The sequence below is a fragment of the Lacerta agilis genome, chromosome 2, assembly GCF_009819535.1.
Source record: "Lacerta agilis isolate rLacAgi1 chromosome 2, rLacAgi1.pri, whole genome shotgun sequence".
NCBI lineage: Eukaryota > Metazoa > Chordata > Lepidosauria > Squamata > Lacertidae > Lacerta > Lacerta agilis.
The window spans coordinates 115,505,232-115,524,318 of NC_046313.1; the positions used below are offsets into that span (position 1 = coordinate 115,505,232).

Below are 19,087 nucleotides of genomic sequence, written 5' to 3' on the forward strand. Positions count from 1 at the left end.
AGTAATGAAGGTAACATTTCACAATAGTAAGCATAATATAATATTTAATGTACCGTTAGATAGCGAGGGGGAGTGTGTGAGTCTGGAGTGTTGCTGCTGAATGAGGATGGACTGAGAGTGAGCTGGTTTTGGTTTTTAGTGGAGGGAGTTGGAAATGTTTGTATCTGGCAATGGAGAGTTGCACAAAGTGGAGACTGGGGGAGTTGCTTTGGTATCAGAGTTCGTTAGATTAATATTATAGGAACAGCAGCATTACTCCCACTGTTATAATTGCAATAATGGAATCATGAGGACACAGAAAGACTGAAAGCACCTACTTATATGACCAAGGTAATATTGAAACCCTCACCTTTTCTTTTGATTTATAGATATATTGTGCATAGATATGTTTGGTGGCAGGATCAATAAAAGGGTTATTTAGTGGCATAACCAGGAAAGGCTCTGTTCCTAGCTGCACGTCATGCATGAGTAGGGACGGGGCCGTTCCAGAACATCTCAAAGCAATATGCTGGGTGACACAAGTGTGTGCAGAATGCTGTCCCCAAAATGACGCAGGGGTGAAACAATATGGATGGGTATAATGTGGAAGGAGTTTCAGGCAGGTCCCAAATTGAGAGTGCCAAGCGTCAACTTTCTCCAAATCCACCAGCTGCACTAAGGCAGGATCCACCTCTGGGCCCTGAGGGTGGAAAGCCTCCATCCACCTTTGCAACTGGACATGCTCCAAGGAAGTCCTCCTGCCAGCAGAGCACAATGCGTATCCATTGGTGGGCTTCTGGTTTGATTCCAATCTGAACGGCGGTGTGATCTGTGTTGTCTTAACAAAGGCAACCGTTTTGTGGCTGTTGTCCAGCCTGCTGCTGGATGTGCCCCAATACATAAAACAGTGTTGGGGAGGCTGCATCTAAGCCCACCCCTTCTTTTTGGGTGGGGAGAAGATAGTTGTCCCCAGGTTGCTCAATCTTGCAATGCAACATTGGGAGGAGTCTCCCCACCCAAGCTCTTCTCTACCTTCCTATTGCCCTTCTTATCGCCCTTCAGACCCCCCCCCAGCCCTGTTTGTAGATGGGAAGGGAGGAGAAATACACTCTTCTCTCCCTCCACAAACCTCCCACTAATGTGCCCCCTTCCTCCTCTCTTCTGAAAATGAGGATGGAAACCCTTCCCCTCTAACCTTGCCCTTTTCTTTTCTTTTTAAAAAACTTGTTTCCACTCTAGGAAGCGGAGCTCATTGATGCAGGGGGAGAAATGAGTGGCAAAAAGGGATTCTTCCCCCAACCCTCCTCCCAGAAAACATAATTTTCCTTCCCTCCAAACAAGCTCTATAACTCCATTTCTTTCCTGAAAAGGTTTCGGGTTCCATCCCTTGAATGTCGCACAGCTTGACACCTCCGCCCCTCTGGAGTAAACCCCCCTCCTGCCCCCATTTCAACTCTCTGCTATGCGCTGCTGACCCACATAGAACTCTGCACAAGGACCCATCAATGAAAGTCATGTGCAAATGTTCTCCAGCGACTCCCCCAGTAAATAGGCAGGGGGGAGGGTGTCCCCGACGGAGCCCCAAAGAGCAAGAGGCAAAAGGCAGCTCCATCACGTCCGCTTCCCACAGGGTGGGGGGGGGTGCTCTATGGCCATAGCTCTATGGGCACACGAAGTGTTTCAGGCTGGAGGGACGAGAGGTGGGAAGTTTTGGGCAGGGAAGGAGGGGCGACAGTGGACAACGCCCCCACTTTATATTGCAGAAAAGGAAATTGGAGTAATATCAGGCGGAGGGGGTGGAGGTCAAGAGAGGACACAGAGGGAAGGAGGAGAAATGGGGCAGGGAAAGGGGCAGGGACTCCTGCCCTGGGACCCATCTATGGGCCCAGATCCATGCAGCTATACTGCAAAAGGTTGCGAATCAGAAAATGATTGGACGCAGTCACAGGCAGGGCAAGAATTGGTGAGTTTAGTCCCCTTTTCTTCAGAGTTTCAAGTCGCTGATAGAGCAGCAGAACCAGGAAGTTCAGGGAATGAGGCGGGAGACAACCTTGAGGGGGGTGCTATGCAAGCAGGAGAAGGAAGGCATTGTTTAGAGGACTCTCCCTTTGAGGAGGGGCAAGGGAGGGAAGACCAGACATTGCCACCCTTTGTAGGAGGCGTGGACTCAGACTGAGTATCCAAGAGTAGCTGATGTAGTGCTGCTCCTCTCTATTAATTGTACATAAACATATTGTCAGGGAATAGGGTGGTTGGTGGACTGGAAGCGCTCTCGGGATGCTACAGAGAACCGCAGAAACCCCTGATCAGCAGCACCTCCTCGTCCAGTGGAAGTAGCAGCGAAGCCTCTAGTGGGGAACGGGAGACAGTCCAGGGAGAGAGGGACCAGGGCAGCGAAGCCTCTAGTGGGGAACGGGAGACAGTCCAGGGAGAGAGGGACCAGGGCTCTAGAGCTGTCGGAGAGCCCTTACACCAGGCGAGCGCAGAGGGAGAAGCACCCATTCCATCTCCCCACTTGCACAGAGGGGTTAGGCGCAGGGATGGTAGGAGGGGGTTCCACATCCCGAGACTCTTATGTTGGGGTAAGAACCGGAAGGGGCCAATCCCGGATTCTGCGGAAGGATGAGACAGACATGAAACCTTGAAGCTCTGCACTGTAAATAGTTTGCACCAATAAACGGATAAAAGACAAGACAGACACAGACTGGTTACTCATCAGCAACCAAGGGAAAAACCTTACACATATAAACCTTCAGATGGATCCGTAATTCTTATCGGAGCTTGCTCGCCTGCCTCAGATCGTAACACCATGTGGCAACCCCAAGGCTCCTGTAACCAACTGAACTATCCCTTGATCTGGCAGCACGTACACTGGCCTCTCCTGTTGAACCATTAATGGGCAATACTGGACTTGACAATACGTAGAGGGAAGCTCAGTTACCTGCTCGTGAATGGGGGAATATTTCAACAAGTGACTAAGGTGAATAGAACAGGGCTGGGACTGTGGGAAACAGAACAGAGCAGCATATTATCACAAGCACCCCAACTAGGACATTGGGCACTGACCCCTATAGTTAAAGTAGGGGGGGAGATTTCCATCCAAAAAGTCTTCCTGAGGGCCACACCTCTGGGACCAGGATGGAATCTGTCCCACCCTTTGTAACGTGCAGCTGGGCTCACTTGCCAGAGCCTCCAGGACAGAGGCAACTGGGTGCAACCCACCAGCTCCCTGCTTGCCTGAGGGTGGCCTGCACTGCTTCCTCTTTCAGGGGTGCGGGTTACTTCTGAAATGCCAATGGTGTGTGCCATGGCCTCTTCCTCCTTGTCCACCTTGTGAGAAAGAGGTGAAACCAGCACGTCGTCCTGTCCTGGGAGGTCCCTCGTCTCTCCACCCATTAGCTGCTGGGAAGAAGAGGACTTTTGTGGGTCCCTTTTAGATCCAGGAGAAGGAACTGGTGTGGCCAGTTTTCAGGGCTCTTTCCAGGAAAGGCTGAACCCACCATTCACAAGTGCTGCCTGGTTTAAGACAAAAAGAGATACCCACAATCTCCCACTCCCCAGGCCAAGTCAACTACTGTCCTTAGTCTCTCCCAGTATCCACATACACCGAGGCTGGCTGGACATTTTTCTCTTACGGTTTTGAGTCTGGCACTCTAGAGTCAGGAAGGTGAGCATTAACACCTATGCAGTTGGGCAGATGAGTGAAGTGGGTATCTGACCACACGCTCAAGGGATTATGGCTGGCCTCAAGTGCCCCTTTGGTGGCCATTTCTCTCTGAGCAAAGCAATGTTGGAATTATGAAAATCCACCACAGGGGTGGTTTTATATGAATTCTTAACCTTTCCCCCACATCTCCACCATACATGTATTGTTGTTCCTGTGGGAATGTTAGGAATGTGGATGAGTATATTATTTATATATCTCAATCCCAGCTTGTGTGAGCAAGCTCCAAACTTAGCAGAGTTTACATTCCCTTTTAAAACACAGCAGAAAACGTTTGCATAGGCTTGCTTAAGCCAGCTATATTCCTGGTATATTCCCCTTGTTCCCTCTTAAAAGCAAAAAGACACAATACGGTACTGATTATTAGATATAATAGAGTTTACTTACAGACATCCACGAGTCACAGTACAGGCAAAAGAGAGGCAGACAAACTTAGATAAATGTATTTACATGTGGTGAAGCTGCTTCCATAAGGGAACAGCCTTCACCCCTGCTTCTCTCGGCTGCAGGCTGAGAGAGCATCCTGCTTCTTCAAACGACAAGGCAAAATGGAGAGTGATCTTTGGGATGTTGTTCCCAGGTAAGACCACACCTACTTCTGGTTCCTGTAACTCAGTCCAGGTAAACAGGAAGTTAAGCCTGGAGGACTGAGTTACCTTCATGTCCCCTCTAGGAGTGTTGTGTTTGGCTGCTCTGTGTTTACATCCCACAGTTCCTATTTCTCCACCACATCTCCAGCAGAGGTTTGATTTCAATTTATATATCTTGGCTAGCTTAACTGGCCTTCAATACCACCTATGGAACGGCGTTTCCATGCGCTGCTCTGGTTCGCCAGAAGCAGCTTTGTCATGCTGGCCATATGACCTGGAAGCTGTCTGTGGACAAATGCCAGCTCCCTCGGCGTATAGAGCGAGATGAGCGCTGCCACCCCAGAGTCAGAAAGACTGGACCTGGTGGTCAGGGGTCCCTTTACCTTGTGGAAAATCTTTACTCTCTTGTGTCCTTTAACCCTTCCATGAACTCCCTCTCTTTCTCTCCCCCAACCGAAAGACACTAAAGACAAACTCGCTGGAAGTCCAGAGTGCCCTACAGATTCCTGCCGGAGGAAATGGGGGGATCCGTCGCGAGGGGAGCCAGACCTTCCTGTGTTCGCCTGGGAAGCAGAAGGAGAACTGGCGCAGGATCCTGGTTCGAGTCAGGAGGGGTCTTCCCCACATAGCGGGGAGCCGAAAGAGGGGTACAGCTGCTCTGCCACTGAGCTGCGCTCCTCCCGCCTCATTAGCAAAACTCGTTCAAACACCAGCCCCTATTTTTAAAAGGCACCAGTAGCACCTTAGAGACCAACTAGGTTTGTTGTTGGTATGAGCTTTTGTGTGTATGCACACCTCTTCAGATACACTGAAACAGAGATCACCAGACCCTAATAGTGAGAAGGTGGGTGATACTTAGAGATGTGAAGGCCCGGAAAAAAAACTGGAAAAATTCGGGAAGGGGGGGAACGGTTTTCTTCCTTTTTTCCTGAAGCCGTATCTGTTTTTTTTCAAAAAATTGGAAAAATTAAAAAATAGATTATGGAATGATTTATTTCAACATGATGAATAAAATATTTTAAGACAAGGGGTTCAAATATTTTATAATCATTTCTAAAAAATAGTATGGTATCAGATTATTCTAATTTCTGTGAGGACAAGCAAGTCCTAGGTTACAACTGAACTCTCCAATGCAAGAACAAGATACACTTCTTCCTTTAGGAGGTGCTGTTGAACAACAACAATTACAGCTCAGAAAATGATTCTGATTAAATTTCATGCCCATTCATTGAAACTTAGTCCCACTTCCTTCTTCAGTTCCTTTTATGAGAATGTTTAAAAAAAAATGGAGAGGAAATATTAATAATTGTTACTTCTGGTTTTTTTTTTTGTTCCACAAAACTAGTAAACAGTTCATTGTTACAATACAAATAAATATTATTTTAAAAGTAAATTCTGTTTGTAATAATTGTTTGGATACACTATATTTTTAATATGCTAGTTGTGATAATTTTATGTCCATTAAAATTGTCCATAGTTATATTTTATGTTTCTAAAGTAACAGGAAAAGAACAAAGAAGTGCTAATGTAGCATTTTTAAATTTTTCCAAAAATTTCCGGTTTTTCCTGAAAAAAACGGATTTTTTTCCCCCGAGCTTCAAAATTTCCGGAAATTTTACATCTCTAGTGGTACTCAGAAAGGTGGTGGGAATGGGTGTTTGGCCGATAGGTGTGGTAAACCTGTTGAGGACTGCTAACAACTTAAGGTGGCCTGGAAACAATGCCTTATGAGGAACGGCTTAGGGAGCTGGGTATGTTTAGCCTGGAGAAGAGAAGGTTAAGGGGTAATATGATAGCCATGTTCAAATATATAAAAGGATGTCATATAGAGGAGGGTGAAAGGTTTTCTGCTGCTCCAGAGAAGCGGACACGGGGCAATGGATTCAAACTACAAGAGAGAAAATTACACCTAAACATTAGGAAGAACTTCCTGATAGTAAGAGCTGTTCGACCATGTAATTTGCTGCCAAGGAGTGTGGTGGAGTCTCCTTCTTTGGAGGTCTTTAAGCGGAGGCTTGACAGCCATCTGTCAGGAATGCTTTGATGGTGTTTCCTGCTTGGCAGGGGTTGGACTGGATGGCCTTGGGGTCTCTTCCAACTCTATGAGTCTATGATTCTAGGAGGTCTTACAGGAAAAGCAAGGGGTGAGATTGCTAAAAACAGCTGTATCCTGTACTGTATATTGAGATAAGGATCCAGTATCTTAATTCAGACCAGGTCTTTCCATGGTTTTAAGTTAGTTGTTGTTGTTCAGTCGTTCAGTCGTGTCCGACTCTTCGTGACCCCATGGACCAGAGCACGCCAGGCACGCCTATCCTTCACTGCCTCCCGCAGTTTGGCCAAACTCATGTTAGTAGCTTCGAGAATACTGTCCAACCATCTCATCCTTTGTCGTCCCTTCTCCTTGTGCCCTCCATCTTTCCCAACATCAGGGTCTTTTCCAGGGAGTCTTCTCTTCTCATGAGTGGCCAAAGTACTGGAGCCTCAACTTCAGGATCTGTCCTTCTAGTGAGCACTCAGGGCCGATTTCCTTGAGAATGGATAGGTTTGATCTTCTTGCAGTCCATGGGACTCTCAAGAGTCTCCTCCAGCACCATAATTCAAAAGCATCAATTCTTCGGCGATCAGCCTTCTTGATGGTCCAGCTCTCACTTCCGTACATTACTACTGGGAAAACCATAGCTTTAACTATACGGACCTTTGTTGGCAAGGTGATGTGTTTGCTTTTTAAGATGCTGTCTAGGTTTGTCATTGCTTTTCTCCCAAGAAGCAGGCGTCTTCTAATTTCGTGACTGCTGTCAGCATCTGCAGTGATCATGGAACCCAAGAAAGTGAAATCTCTCACTGCCTCCATTTCTTCCCCTCTATTTGCCAGGAGGTGATGGGACCAGTGGCCATGATCTTAGTTTTTTGATGTTGAGCTTCAGACCATATTTTGCGCTCTCCTCTTTTACCCTCATTAAAAGGTTCTTCAATTCCTCCTCACTTTCTGCCATCAAGGTTGTATCATCAGCATATCTGAGGTTGTTGATATTTTTTCCGGCAATCTTAATTCCGGTTTGGGATTCATCCAGCCCAGCCTTTCGCATGATGAATTCTGCATATAAGTTAAATAAGCCGGGAGACAATATACAGCCTTGTCGTACTCCTTTCCCAATTTTGAACCAATCAGTTATTCCATATCCAGTTCTAACTGTAGCTTCTTGTCCGAAATAGAGATTTCTCAGGAGACAGATGAGGTGATCCGGCACTCCCATTTCTTTAAGAACTTTCCATAGTTTGCTGTGGTCGACACAGTCAAATGCTTTTGCATAATCAATGAAGCAGAAGTAGATGTTTTTCTGGAACTCTCTAGCTTTCTCCATAATCCAGCGCATGTTTGCAATTTGGTCTCTGGTTCCTCTGCCCTTCGAAATCCAGCTTGCACTTCTGGGAGTTCTCGGTCCACGTACTGCTTAAGCCTGCCTTGTAGAATTTTAAGCATAACCTTGCTAGCGTGTGAAATGAGTGCAATTGTGCGGTAGTTAGAGCATTCTTTGGCACTGCCCTTCTTTGGGATTGGGATGTAAACTGATCTTCTCCAATCCTCTGGCCACTGCTGAGTTTTCCAAACTTGTTGGCATATTGAGTGTAGCACCTTAACAGCATCATCTTTTAGGATTTTAAATAGTTCAGCTGGAATATCATCACTTCCACTGGCCTTGTTGTTAGCGAGGCTTTCTAAGGCCCATTTGACTTCACTCTCCAGGATGTCTGGCTCAAGGTCAGAACCACACTACCTGGGGTGTATGAGACCTCTATATCTTTCTGGTATAGTTCCTCTGTGTATTCTTGCCACCTCTCTTGATGCCTTCTGCTTCTGTTAGGTCCTTCCCACTTTTGTCCTTAATTGTGGTAATCTTTGTACGAAATGTTCCTTTCATATCTCCAATTTTCTTGAACAGATCTCTGGTTTTTCCCATTCTGTTATTTTCCTCTATTTCTTTGCATTGCTCGTTTAGAAAGGCCCTCTTGTCTCTCCTTGCTATTCTTTGGAAATCTGCATTCAATTTCCTGTATCTTTCACTATCTCCCTCGCATTTTGCTTGCCTTCTCTCCCCGCTATTTTTAAGGCCTCATTGGACAGCCACTTGCTTTCTTGCATTTCTTTTTCATTGGGATGGTTTTCGTTGCTGCCTCCTGTATAATGTTACGAGCCTCCATCCACAGTTCTTCAGGCACTCTATCCACCAAATCTAAGTCCTTAAACCTGTTTTTCACTTCAACTGTGTATTCATAAGGAATTTGATTGTATCTTACTGGCCCAGTGGTTTTTCCTACTTTCTTCAGTTTAAGCTGGAATTTTGCTATAAGAAGCTGATGATCAGAGCCACAGTCAGCTCCAGGTCTTGTTTTTGCTGAGTGTATAGAGCTTCTCCATCTTTGGCTGCAGAGAATATAATCAATCTGATTTCGATGTCGCCCATCTGGTGATGTCCATGTGTAGAGTCGTCTTGTGTTGTTGGAAAAGAGTGTTTGTGATGACCAGCTTGTTCTCCTGACAGAACTCTATTAGCCTTTGCCTGCTTCATTTTGAACTCCAAGGCCAAACTTGCCAGTTGTTCCTTTTATCTCTTGACTCCCTACTTTAGCATTCCAATCCCCTATAATGAGAAGAACATCCTTCTTTGGTGTCATTTCTATAAGGTGTTGTAAGTCTTCATAGAATTGGTCAATTTCAGTTTCTTCAGCACTGGAAGTTGGTGCATAAACTTGGATTACTGTGATGTTAAAAGGACTGCCTTGGATTCGTATCGAGATCAATCTATCATTTTTGAAATTGCATCCCAGTACAGCTTTCGCCACTCTTTTGTTGACTATGAGGGCCACTCCATTTCTTTACGGGATTCCTGCCCGCAGTAGTAGATATGATAGTCATCTGAACTGAATTCGCCCATTTCCGTCCATTTTAGTTCACTGATGCCTAGGATGTCAATGTTTATTCTTGCCATCTCATTTTTGACCACATCCAGCTTACCAAGGTTCATGGTTCTTACATTCCAGGTTCCTATGCAATACTTTTCTTTACAGCATTGGACTTTCCTTTCGCTTCCAGGCATATCCGCAACTGAGGTCCTTTAGGCTTTGGCCCAGCCGCCGTTCATCAGCTTTGGATCTACTTGTACTTGTCCTCCGCTCTTCCCCAGTAGCCTGTTGGACGCCTTCCGACTGAGGGGCTCATCTTCCAGCGTCATATCTTTTATATGCCTGTTGTCTTGTCCATGGAGTTTTCTTGGCAGGGATACTGGTAGTGGGTTGCCAGTCTCCTCCAGGTGGATCACGTTTGGTCCAAACTCTCCACTATGACCTGTCCATCTTGGGTGGCCCTGCACGGCATAGCTCATAGCTTCCCTGAGTAATTCAAGCCCCTTCGCCAGACAAGGCAGGATCCAGAAGGGGTAAGTTTAGTAATAAGTTTGCAACGTTTTTGTAACGGGGAAACTCTACGTCATCGCCCTGCCTCCCCCTCGTTGTGAAATGGGTATGAAAATGAACGGACCGCCCCCTCTCCCGGCAAGGGATTAAAAGAGGTAAAGGGGGAATGTAAGCCGTGACTCCTTTGTGCCCCGGAGGACTTCTTCGGAGGCTGTGGGGAGGAGGGGGGGTCTGTTTCCCTGCCGTCTCCGGGGATCGAACCTTGGACCTTCTCAGGAAAGAAACAGTATAACGGAGCTGGTTTGGAAGGAGGAGAATTTGTGTGTTCTGGGAGGGAGGGGCCACCCATTCCTCCCCATGGGTCAGTGAGCTCCGCTTCCTAGAGGGGCAGGAAGATTTGGAGGAGGGAGGAGAGCCATGGTTGGAGGGGAGGGGCCGCCATTCACATTCCCGGAAGAGGAGCGCCTGTGCAGGAGGAGGAAAAAGAGGTGAGAAACGTTTAGGGGGGAGTTTTCTGGAGGGGGAGAAGGGTGTGATTTTCCTCTTCCTGAATCTGCAAACAGGGCAGCTGGGAAGGGAGGGCAGGCTTTTGGGCGAGGGGGGGGGGGATGAAAGGAAAGTAGGGCAGTGCTCCCCCCTCCCCTTTCTTTCTGTGGATCAGTCGAGCGGGGGAGGGGCTGATTTAGGCACTGCTCATTTAGTCCCCAGAGGGGGCGCGTCCTTGCAGAGCCCCCAGCCCTTTGTATTGCAGGAAAGGAAATCGGAATAGAATAGCGAGCGATGGAAGCGGAGGGCCGGAGAGGACAAAGAGGTAGAGCTGCAAGGCTGGCGGGGGGAGGGAGGGAATAGTGCGATGGGCGGGGAGAGAAAGGGGGCAGAGACTCACCCCCCCCCCAGAACAACTCACTTCTGCAGAGGCCCCGATCCATTTAATCCGGCTGCACATCGGATGGTTTCCATTGCAAGATCTCCTTTGCAGCGCCCCTTCCTCTGAGAGTCAAGAGATGTGCAGCTGCCCTGCCCCCCCCCATGGGCGCTTTTGCGGGAATGAAATGGGAGCCCCCCCCCCAAAGAGCTGGGACTTGAACCGAGGCCCCAGTTCCGCACCTCTCTGCAAGTTCCGGGTCGTCCCTGGCAGGAATCCCTGGGTCGCCGCGTGCCTTGATGGGTCCGAATTGTGTGGAGAATCAGAGAGAGGGAGTCCATGGAAGGGTTGAAGGAGGCGATAGAGGCCTGGATAGAGACCCCCCCACCCTGCCTCCCTCCTCTCCCCCTCCTTGCTCATCTGGCGAGGCCCCTCCGGATGGGAGCAATTTGGCAAGAAGGATGAGCGGGGGGGGGGGCCGTTGGGCAAAGGAGATCCTCGGGGCGGAGGGATGACGGCAGAGGAAGTTAGGGGGCTGAGGGAGGGAGGGAAGCATCCGTGGGGGAGGAATCGAAGCCGTCTTGGAGAAGAGAGAGAGAGACTTGGGGGCTGCCTGCCTTGACTTCTCCCTCCAGCTCAGGAATCTGCCCTGACTTCAAGTCAATCAGGAACAGATCCCCAAACAGGAGCCCGAAAGCACCCACCCTCAGTGGCGTCGCTAGCCTCTGCGCTGCTGGGGGCGGCGGCAGCGCAGAGGCACCCCCCTGGGGGAGGGGCACGACACGCGCGCATCATGACGTCACGACGCACGTGTATACAGAAGGGGGATTTCCCCTTTCCGAGGCTTTTTTTCGGCGGGGGGTGGTGACCAGCGAGGAGGGGGTGACAAGCGTGACCCCCACCTCGCTGGTCGGCCCCCCCCCCGCCGAAAAAAGCGGCGGAAAGCGGGAAAAGAAGCAGAGCGGCGCTTAAACGCGCCTGCTCTGCTTCCTTCCAGGCTTTCCCCGCCCCCCCCCGCGGTTTTTTCGGTGGGGGTGGTGACCAGCAGGGGGGGACATGCGCGACCCCCACTTCGCTGGTCGGGCCCCCCCCCCCGCCGGAAAAAAGCGGCGGAAAGCGGGAAAGAAGCAGAGCGGCGCTTAAACGCGCCTGCTCTGCTTCCTTTCCAGGCTTTCCCCCGCCCGCCCCCCCGCGGTTTTTTTCGGCGGGGGGTGGTGACCAGCAGGGAGGGGGTGACATGCGCGACCCCACACTCGCTGGTCGGCCCCCCCCCCCGCCGAAAAAAAAGCGGCGGAAAGCGGGAAAAGAAGCAGAGTGGCGCTTAAACGCGCCTGCTCTGCTTCCTTTCCAGGCTTCCCCCCCCGCGGTTTTTTCGGCGGGGGGTGGTGACCAGCAGGGAGGGGGTGACATGCGTGACCCCCACCTCGCTGGTCGGCCCCCGCCCCGCCGAAAAAAAGCGGCGGAAAGCGGAAAAAGAAGCAGAGCGGCGCTTAAACGCGCCTGCTCTGCTTCCTTTCCAGGCTTTCCCCGCCCCCCCGCGGTTTTTTTCGGCGGGGGGTGGTGACCAGCTAGGAGGGGGTGACAAGCGTGACAACCCCCCTCGCTGGTCGGCCCCCCCCCCGCCGAAAAGGGCAGAAGCACCCCATCCGTGTGCTGCTGCTCCTGGGGTGACGGAGGGAGCGGCGGCGCGTGGGAGTGGCGGGAGGGGCCGCCGCTTTTCACCCCCACCCGCCGCTGCTCACCCTGTCACTGGGGGCGTACCGCCCCCACCGCCCCTCCCCAGCAACGCCCCTGCCCACCCTCTCCTCCCTTGAAGCTCAGTCCTTGCCCTGCCACAAGTCCCAGATCAGCTGCTGGATCGAGCGCTGGGGGCTGTTATAGCAAGTCAAACCATTGGGGGAAAGAGGAAAGGGAGGATGCTCACTTTATTCTTTCCGCCCTTTGAGTCTTTTATCAACTACAGTCTTACCCACATGCCTGTGTTTCTGTGGAGAAACATCTAAAGGGTTCCTATGCAGAGATAAATGTTCCCCACTCCACTCCATTCCACCAGGTTTCCATTATTCACACTATATCAGTTCTCACCTCTGTGGGATTTAAGGGATTGGGGAAATTGCTTTGGAAATGGGTGGGGGTCCCTCCCCCAACAGACTGTGTAATTGTTATTATTACAATTGTTATTGTTAGTTGTTTATTGAATCCCTCCCGAAACATAAATACATACTGCATCCACCTGTGGATTTGTAGTCAGTGGTACATCCAGCCCAATCTGCATCAGTATACCCAAACTTTTCAGGATTACTAACAGCTGGCAATCTCAATTTACAATTCATTGTGTCCTTTAATTACCATACCCCCCCCTTTTCACACCCTCACAGTCATATTCAGTGGGAGCATTTATCTTCCTAAGGGGAGATAAGTTAAGAACGGACCTCTGGAATGAATTACAGTAAGCTGCTTTCCTTCTGCATCTGCAGCTCTCTCCTTGCAATACTTGACTGACAGATGGAGGTCCAAGCCCAGGAACATTCTCCTATCTGAGCACTCCTTCAGCCAACCACAAGCACCAAGCCTTGTCACTAGACTTATAGATGGGTCTCCCAAAATGGTTAATATGCACCTCCTGAGGCCAAAGGGCTGTGCAGGTGATTAATAAAGAAGGGGGGAAATGTGGGCCAAGGGGTGGAGGATTATTGTCAGAGGATGAAGAACTTCATGGTGAAATTAGGACCCTGATGAATAGTGGACAGGTTCATGGACATAGAGCAGCTCCCTTTCCTGTGAGAAACCTCTTTATTTAAAAAGTAAATACCACCCTTCCACCGTATTCTTAAGATAATGTTGCTGCATTAATAATCATTATGGGTTATGAAAAATTGATGATGCATTATCATTACTTGCCATTATTCCATTTCCATTTCCCAAAAATTTGGAACATATGGAGGACAGAAGAGAATGTATGGGATGTTAAAATAAGACCAGGTGTTGATTGATGTGTGCAATATTACTTTTTTCTTTTCCTAAAAAACAAATAGGACTTCCTACCACCTTCGCCCTCCAAAGCAGACAATGGAGAAGGCAGTCAGAACTCTCTAGGGCCATGTTCAATGGAAATAACGAAGAAACCATTTAAATACATACATTGTGAAAAGAAAAAGGAGAAACAATTCGAAAGTATGGAGTTTGAAAAGAGCTTCAGTGACAGTGGAACCATAAGAAAACATCAACAGACTCACACTGAGGAGACAACATTTAAATGTGCAGAATGTGGAAAGAGCTTCAGTCAGAATGGACACCTTAGAATTCATCAACGGACTCACACAGGGGAGAAACCATTTAAATGTATGGAGTGTGGAAAGAGCTTCATTCACAGTGGACACCTTAGAATTCATCAACGAATTCACACGGGGGAGAAACCATTCAAATGTGCGGAATGTGGAAAGAGCTTTAGTCAGAATGGACACCTTAGAATTCATCAACGGACTCACACAGGGGAGAAACCATTTAAATGTATGGAGTGTGGAAAGAGCTTCATTCAGAATGGACACCTTAGAATTCATCAACGGACTCACACGGGGGACAAACCATTTAAATGTATGGAATGTGGAAAGAGCTTCATTCGGAGTGGACACCTTAGAATTCATCAACGGAGTCACACGGAGGAGAAGCCATTTCAATGCATGGAGTGTGGAAAGTGCTTCACTGAAAGAGGAAACCTTAGAATTCATCAACGGACTCACACGGCAGAGAAACCATTTCAATGCATGGAGTGTGGAAAGAGCTTCAGTCAGAGTGGAAACCTTAGATTTCATGAACGGACTCACACGGGGGAGAAATCATTTAAATGTGCGGAATGTGGAAAGAGCTTCAGTAAGAATGGATACCTTAGAATTCATCAACGGACTCACACAGGGGAGAAACCATTTAAATGTATGGAGTGTGGAAAGAGCTTCATTCACAGTGGACACCTTAGAATTCATCAACGGACTCACACGGGGGAGAAACCATTTCAATGCATGGAGTGTGGAAAGTGCTTCACTGAGAGTGGACACCTTAGAATTCATGAACGGACTCACACGGGGGAGAAACCATTTAAATGCATGGAGTGTGGAAAGTGTTTCACTGAGAGTGGACACCTTAGAATTCATCAACGGACTCACACGGGGGAGAAACCATTTCAATGCATGGAGTGTGGAAAGTGTTTCACTGAGAGTGGACACCTTAGAATTCATCAACGGACTCACACGGGGGAGAAACCATTTAAATGCATAAAGTGTGGAAAGTGCTTCAGTCTGAGTGGAAACCTTAGAATTCATCAACGGACTCACACGGGGGAGAAACCATTTAAATGCATGGTGTGTGGAAAGTGCTTCACTGAGAGTGGACACCTTAGAATTCATGAACGGACTCACACGGGGGAGAAATCGTTTAAATGTGCGGAATGTGGAAAGAGCTTCAGTAAGAATGGATACCTTAGAATTCATCAACGGACTCACACAGGGGAGAAACCATTTAAATGCATGGAGTGTGGAAAGAGCTTCATTCACAGTGGACACCTTAGAATTCATCAACGGAGTCACATGGGGGAGAAACCATTTCAATGCATGGAGTGTGGAAAGTGCTTCACTGAAAGTGGAAGCCTTAGAATTCATCAACGGACTCACACGGGGGAGAAACCATTTCAATGCATGGAGTGTGGAAAGAGGTTCAGTCAGAATGGAAACCTTAGAATTCATCAACGGAGTCACACGGGGGAGAAACCATTCAAATGTGTGGAATGTGGAAAGAGCTTCAGTCAGAATGGACACCTTAGAATTCATCAACGGACTCACACAGGGGAGAAACCATTTCAATGCATGGAGTGTGGAAAGTGCTTCACTGAGAGTGGATACCTTAGAATTCATCAACGGACTCACACGGGGGAGAAACCATTTCAATGCATGGTGTGTGGAAAGTGCTTCACTGAGAGTGGACACCTTAGAATTCATGAACGGACTCACACGGGGGAGAAATCATTTAAATGTGCGGAATGTGGAAAGAGCTTCAGTAAGAATGGATACCTTAGAATTCATCAACGGACTCACACAGGGGAGAAACCATTTAAATGCATGGAGTGTGGAAAGAGCTTCATTGACAGTGGACACCTTAGAATTCATCAACGGAGTCACATGGGGGAGAAACCATTTCAATGCATGGAGTGTGGAAAGTGCTTCACTGAAAGTGGAAGCCTTAGAAGTCATCAACGGACTCACACGGGGGAGAAACCATTTCAATGCATGGAGTGTGGAAAGAGGTTCAGTCAGAATGGAAACCTTAGAATTCATCAACGGAGTCACACGGGGGAGAAACCATTCAAATGTGTGGAATGTGGAAAGAGCTTCAGTCAGAATGGACACCTTAGAATTCATCAACGGACTCACACAGGGGAGAAACCATTTAAATGCATGGAGTGTGGAAAGAGCTTCAGTCACAGTGGAAACCATAGAATTCATCAACGGACTCACACGGGGGAGAAACCATTTCAATGCATGGAGTGTGGAAAGTGCTTCACTGAGAGTGGACACCTTAGAATTCATGAACGGACTCACACGGGGGAGAAACCATTTAAATGCATGGAGTGTGGAAAGTGTTTCACTGAGAGTGGACACCTTAGAATTCATCAACGGACTCACACGGGGGAGAAACCATTTCAATGCATGGAGTGTGGAAAGTGCTTCACTGAGAGTGGAAACCTTAGAATTCATCAACGGACTCACACAGGGGAGAAACCATTTAAATGCATAGAGTGTGGAAAGTGCTTCACTGAGAGTGGACACCTTAGAATTCATGAACGGACTCACACGGGGGAGAAATCATTTAAATGTGCGGAATGTGGAAAGAGCTTCAGTAAGAATGGATACCTTAGAATTCATCAACGGACTCACACAGGGGAGAAACCATTTCAATGCATGGAGTGTGGAAAGAGGTTCAGTCAGAATGGAAACCTTAGAATTCATCAACGGAGTCACACGGGGGAGAAACCATTCAAATGTGTGGAATGTGGAAAGAGCTTCAGTCAGAATGGACACCTTAGAATTCATCAACGGACTCACACAGGGGAGAAACCATTTAAATGTATGGAGTGTGGAAAGAGCTTCAGTCACAGTGGAAGCCTTAAAATTCATCGACGGACTCACACGGGGGATAAACCATTTCAATGCATGGAGTGTGGAAAGAGCTTCACTGAGGCTGGAAAACTTAGAATTCATCAACACACCCATATGGGGGAGAAACCATATAAGTGCTAGGGCAGTGGATAGCGGTTCAGTTGTAGTGGAAGTGTTTGAAGCCATCAAAAGTCTCGGAGTGTTAAGAGCTGTAAGAGTGGAAAATACAAGCCATCAAGTAAGTAAAAGAAGAGAAACTGTTTAAATAGAAGGTTTGTGAAGAAAATGCGTCCAAAAAATATTTCGGAATGTCTTTATAGAGGATAATTGGTTGATTCTGTACCACCAGATTCTTCTTATAATGCAGGCCTAGTATCTGGTCTCTTTGATCTCTATTTTGAAAACCCACCATACTGTCATTCACCACCTTAGAGCCTTTTTTCCCCTTCTCCTTTTTTTCCAAATCTGTAGGCCTTCACTATTGTAGCAGATAAGCTGTCTTCATCTAAGTCCCCAAAGGTGGCAAACTCTTTCACTATATAGTCTTTCAAGTTTTCTTGCTCTAATTCCGGTAGGTCTCTCACTCTCAAATTCTGTTCTCTCTCCTTCAGCTGTAATGTTGCAATCGCAATCTCAGCTGCTTCCTGTTGTTTTTCTAAATTTTTAATTTTCCCCTCTTCCAAAGACTCCAATCTTTGGTCAACTCCTGCCACCTACTGTTTAATCTTCTTTTAATACAGCTACGTCTTTCCCAATTTTCTTTATACCTTGTGTATTTTGCTTAATGAATTCAGTATTTTCCTTTTCATCTTTTCCCAGCTCTTTAATATCATTTGAAAGTGTTTGCACACTTGACTTCAAACTATCTGACAGACTCGCAATTGCTGCCAGTATCTGCTCTTCTTCTTTCATAGAGCCCTTTCTTTCTTGCTGTTTGTTCCTAGTGACAATTTGTCCTACTGGTGTGCCAGCATCCATTACGACATTTGGCGCAGCCTTGAGAACAAAATCAATAAGTCTATAACGAGTCTGGGAACTCTCCTCTGATTCAAGGTCAAACAATAGAGTCTATCTCTTCCCAGCAATCTTTTCCCCAACTCCCAAGACAAGCCTCAAAGTTTTCAGAGTTTCCTTTCTTTTCGGACAGTTATAGCCAAGACAGAGGACTTGAGTCAAAAGAAGCAAAAGAGTCTAAAGCACTTCTCCAGTCATTGCATAGGTTTACCTTGTTGCAGATAAAGTTAATTCAAAGTCACTTTAATAATATCCAGGCATGCACCACAGCTTCAAAGTATCCAGTTCAGAAATGAAAGTAACAAGTCTTTTGATCTTAACAATGGCTGCCCGCTGACTGACCCGGAATCTTTAATCCAGAGGGTGAGCGGCGCCTTTTAAGCAATTAATTTGTAAATCCACAGGGATAGAAAACACTCTTTTACCCCCCTCCCCTGCACTTCAGGGGGGGATATCTCAGTCACAGTCTCAAGCAGACGCTTAAAGAAAGAAAAGTAAATTCGCGGCTTCAGCTGCTTTGCCGTTACTTTCCTTTGCCGCAGATGGGGGGGTGGACTTCCCTTTTAACCCCTCTCCCGTGCCAAATTTTCTTTATAATTTAAATTCTTTAAATCAGTTCTACTCACGGTAGTCCAACTTTAAATCCAAATTGTAAGGAAGAATGAAGCGCTCAGAACTGACAGCTACACTGCTTCGCGAAGACAGGTTAGCGATTGATCTATAGTGCCGTGTCTCCTCTTCACTCCTCTCAGCAGTCCCTTCAGGGTCTACCGGGGAGTAAACAGGGCGCTCTAAGGCACCCGCCGGATCCCACGTCCCCAAGACTCACGACAGGGGTTTTTTCGGGGTCTGTAGCGCGGGTACAGGAACCCCCTTTATCTGAAATCGCCGGAGTCTCTCGGAGCTGAGAAGACTCCCAGCCGTCGAGAATGGCGCTCTAAAGGACTCTCCTTCAGCTACAAAGAAAAAAGAATAGGGATTAGATCATTTGAGGATAAAGTGAAATTTTTGGATAAACACGCAGCTGACTTCGAAGGAACAGACAAGACTCCCTACCCTGCACTCGACTTTCCTACGCTACCATCACCATTACCAAGAAGAGATCCATTGGAACAGCGAGGCGCAGCTGGAGGAACAGACCCGGAACCTGACCCTGACCAAGAGTAGAAGGAATTTTTTTTTCAGAGAAACAGCAATATGGCCTTAAAGATATTAACTTGGAACATTACGGTTATAATTCTAAGGCTAAAAGGAACCAGGTAAATCATATATTGGAAAAGAAAAATTTAGATTTAATATGTTTACAAGAAACTCACGTGACAAGACAACATAGAAGAGTCCTTCAAAATAAAAA

General features: G+C 47.5%; 1 protein-coding gene across 2 annotated transcripts; it reads left to right on the forward strand.

The window, feature by feature from the left end:
* The first annotated feature begins 10,148 nt into the window (after positions 1-10,148).
* LOC117042629 (zinc finger protein 729-like) lies at positions 10,149-18,152 on the forward strand. Of its 2 annotated transcripts, none has more exons than XM_033142179.1 (2): positions 10,149-10,196; positions 13,609-18,152. In XM_033142179.1, exon 2 carries the CDS (start codon positions 13,681-13,683, stop codon positions 16,858-16,860), a length of 3,180 nt encoding a protein of 1,059 aa, XP_032998070.1. In that variant the 5' UTR covers positions 10,149-10,196; positions 13,609-13,680; the 3' UTR covers positions 16,861-18,152. The 2 variants fall into 2 exon arrangements, with proteins under 2 accessions (XP_032998070.1, XP_032998071.1); XM_033142180.1 differs by lacking the exon at positions 10,149-10,196 and adding an exon at positions 10,410-10,519.
* The last annotated feature ends 935 nt before the right edge of the window (positions 18,153-19,087 follow it).

What these genes read in the sequence shown, in the direction of transcription:
- LOC117042629 (XM_033142179.1), top strand. Translation starts at nt 13,681, where the DNA reads ATGGAAATAACGAAGAAACCATTTAAATACATACATTGTGAAAAGAAA.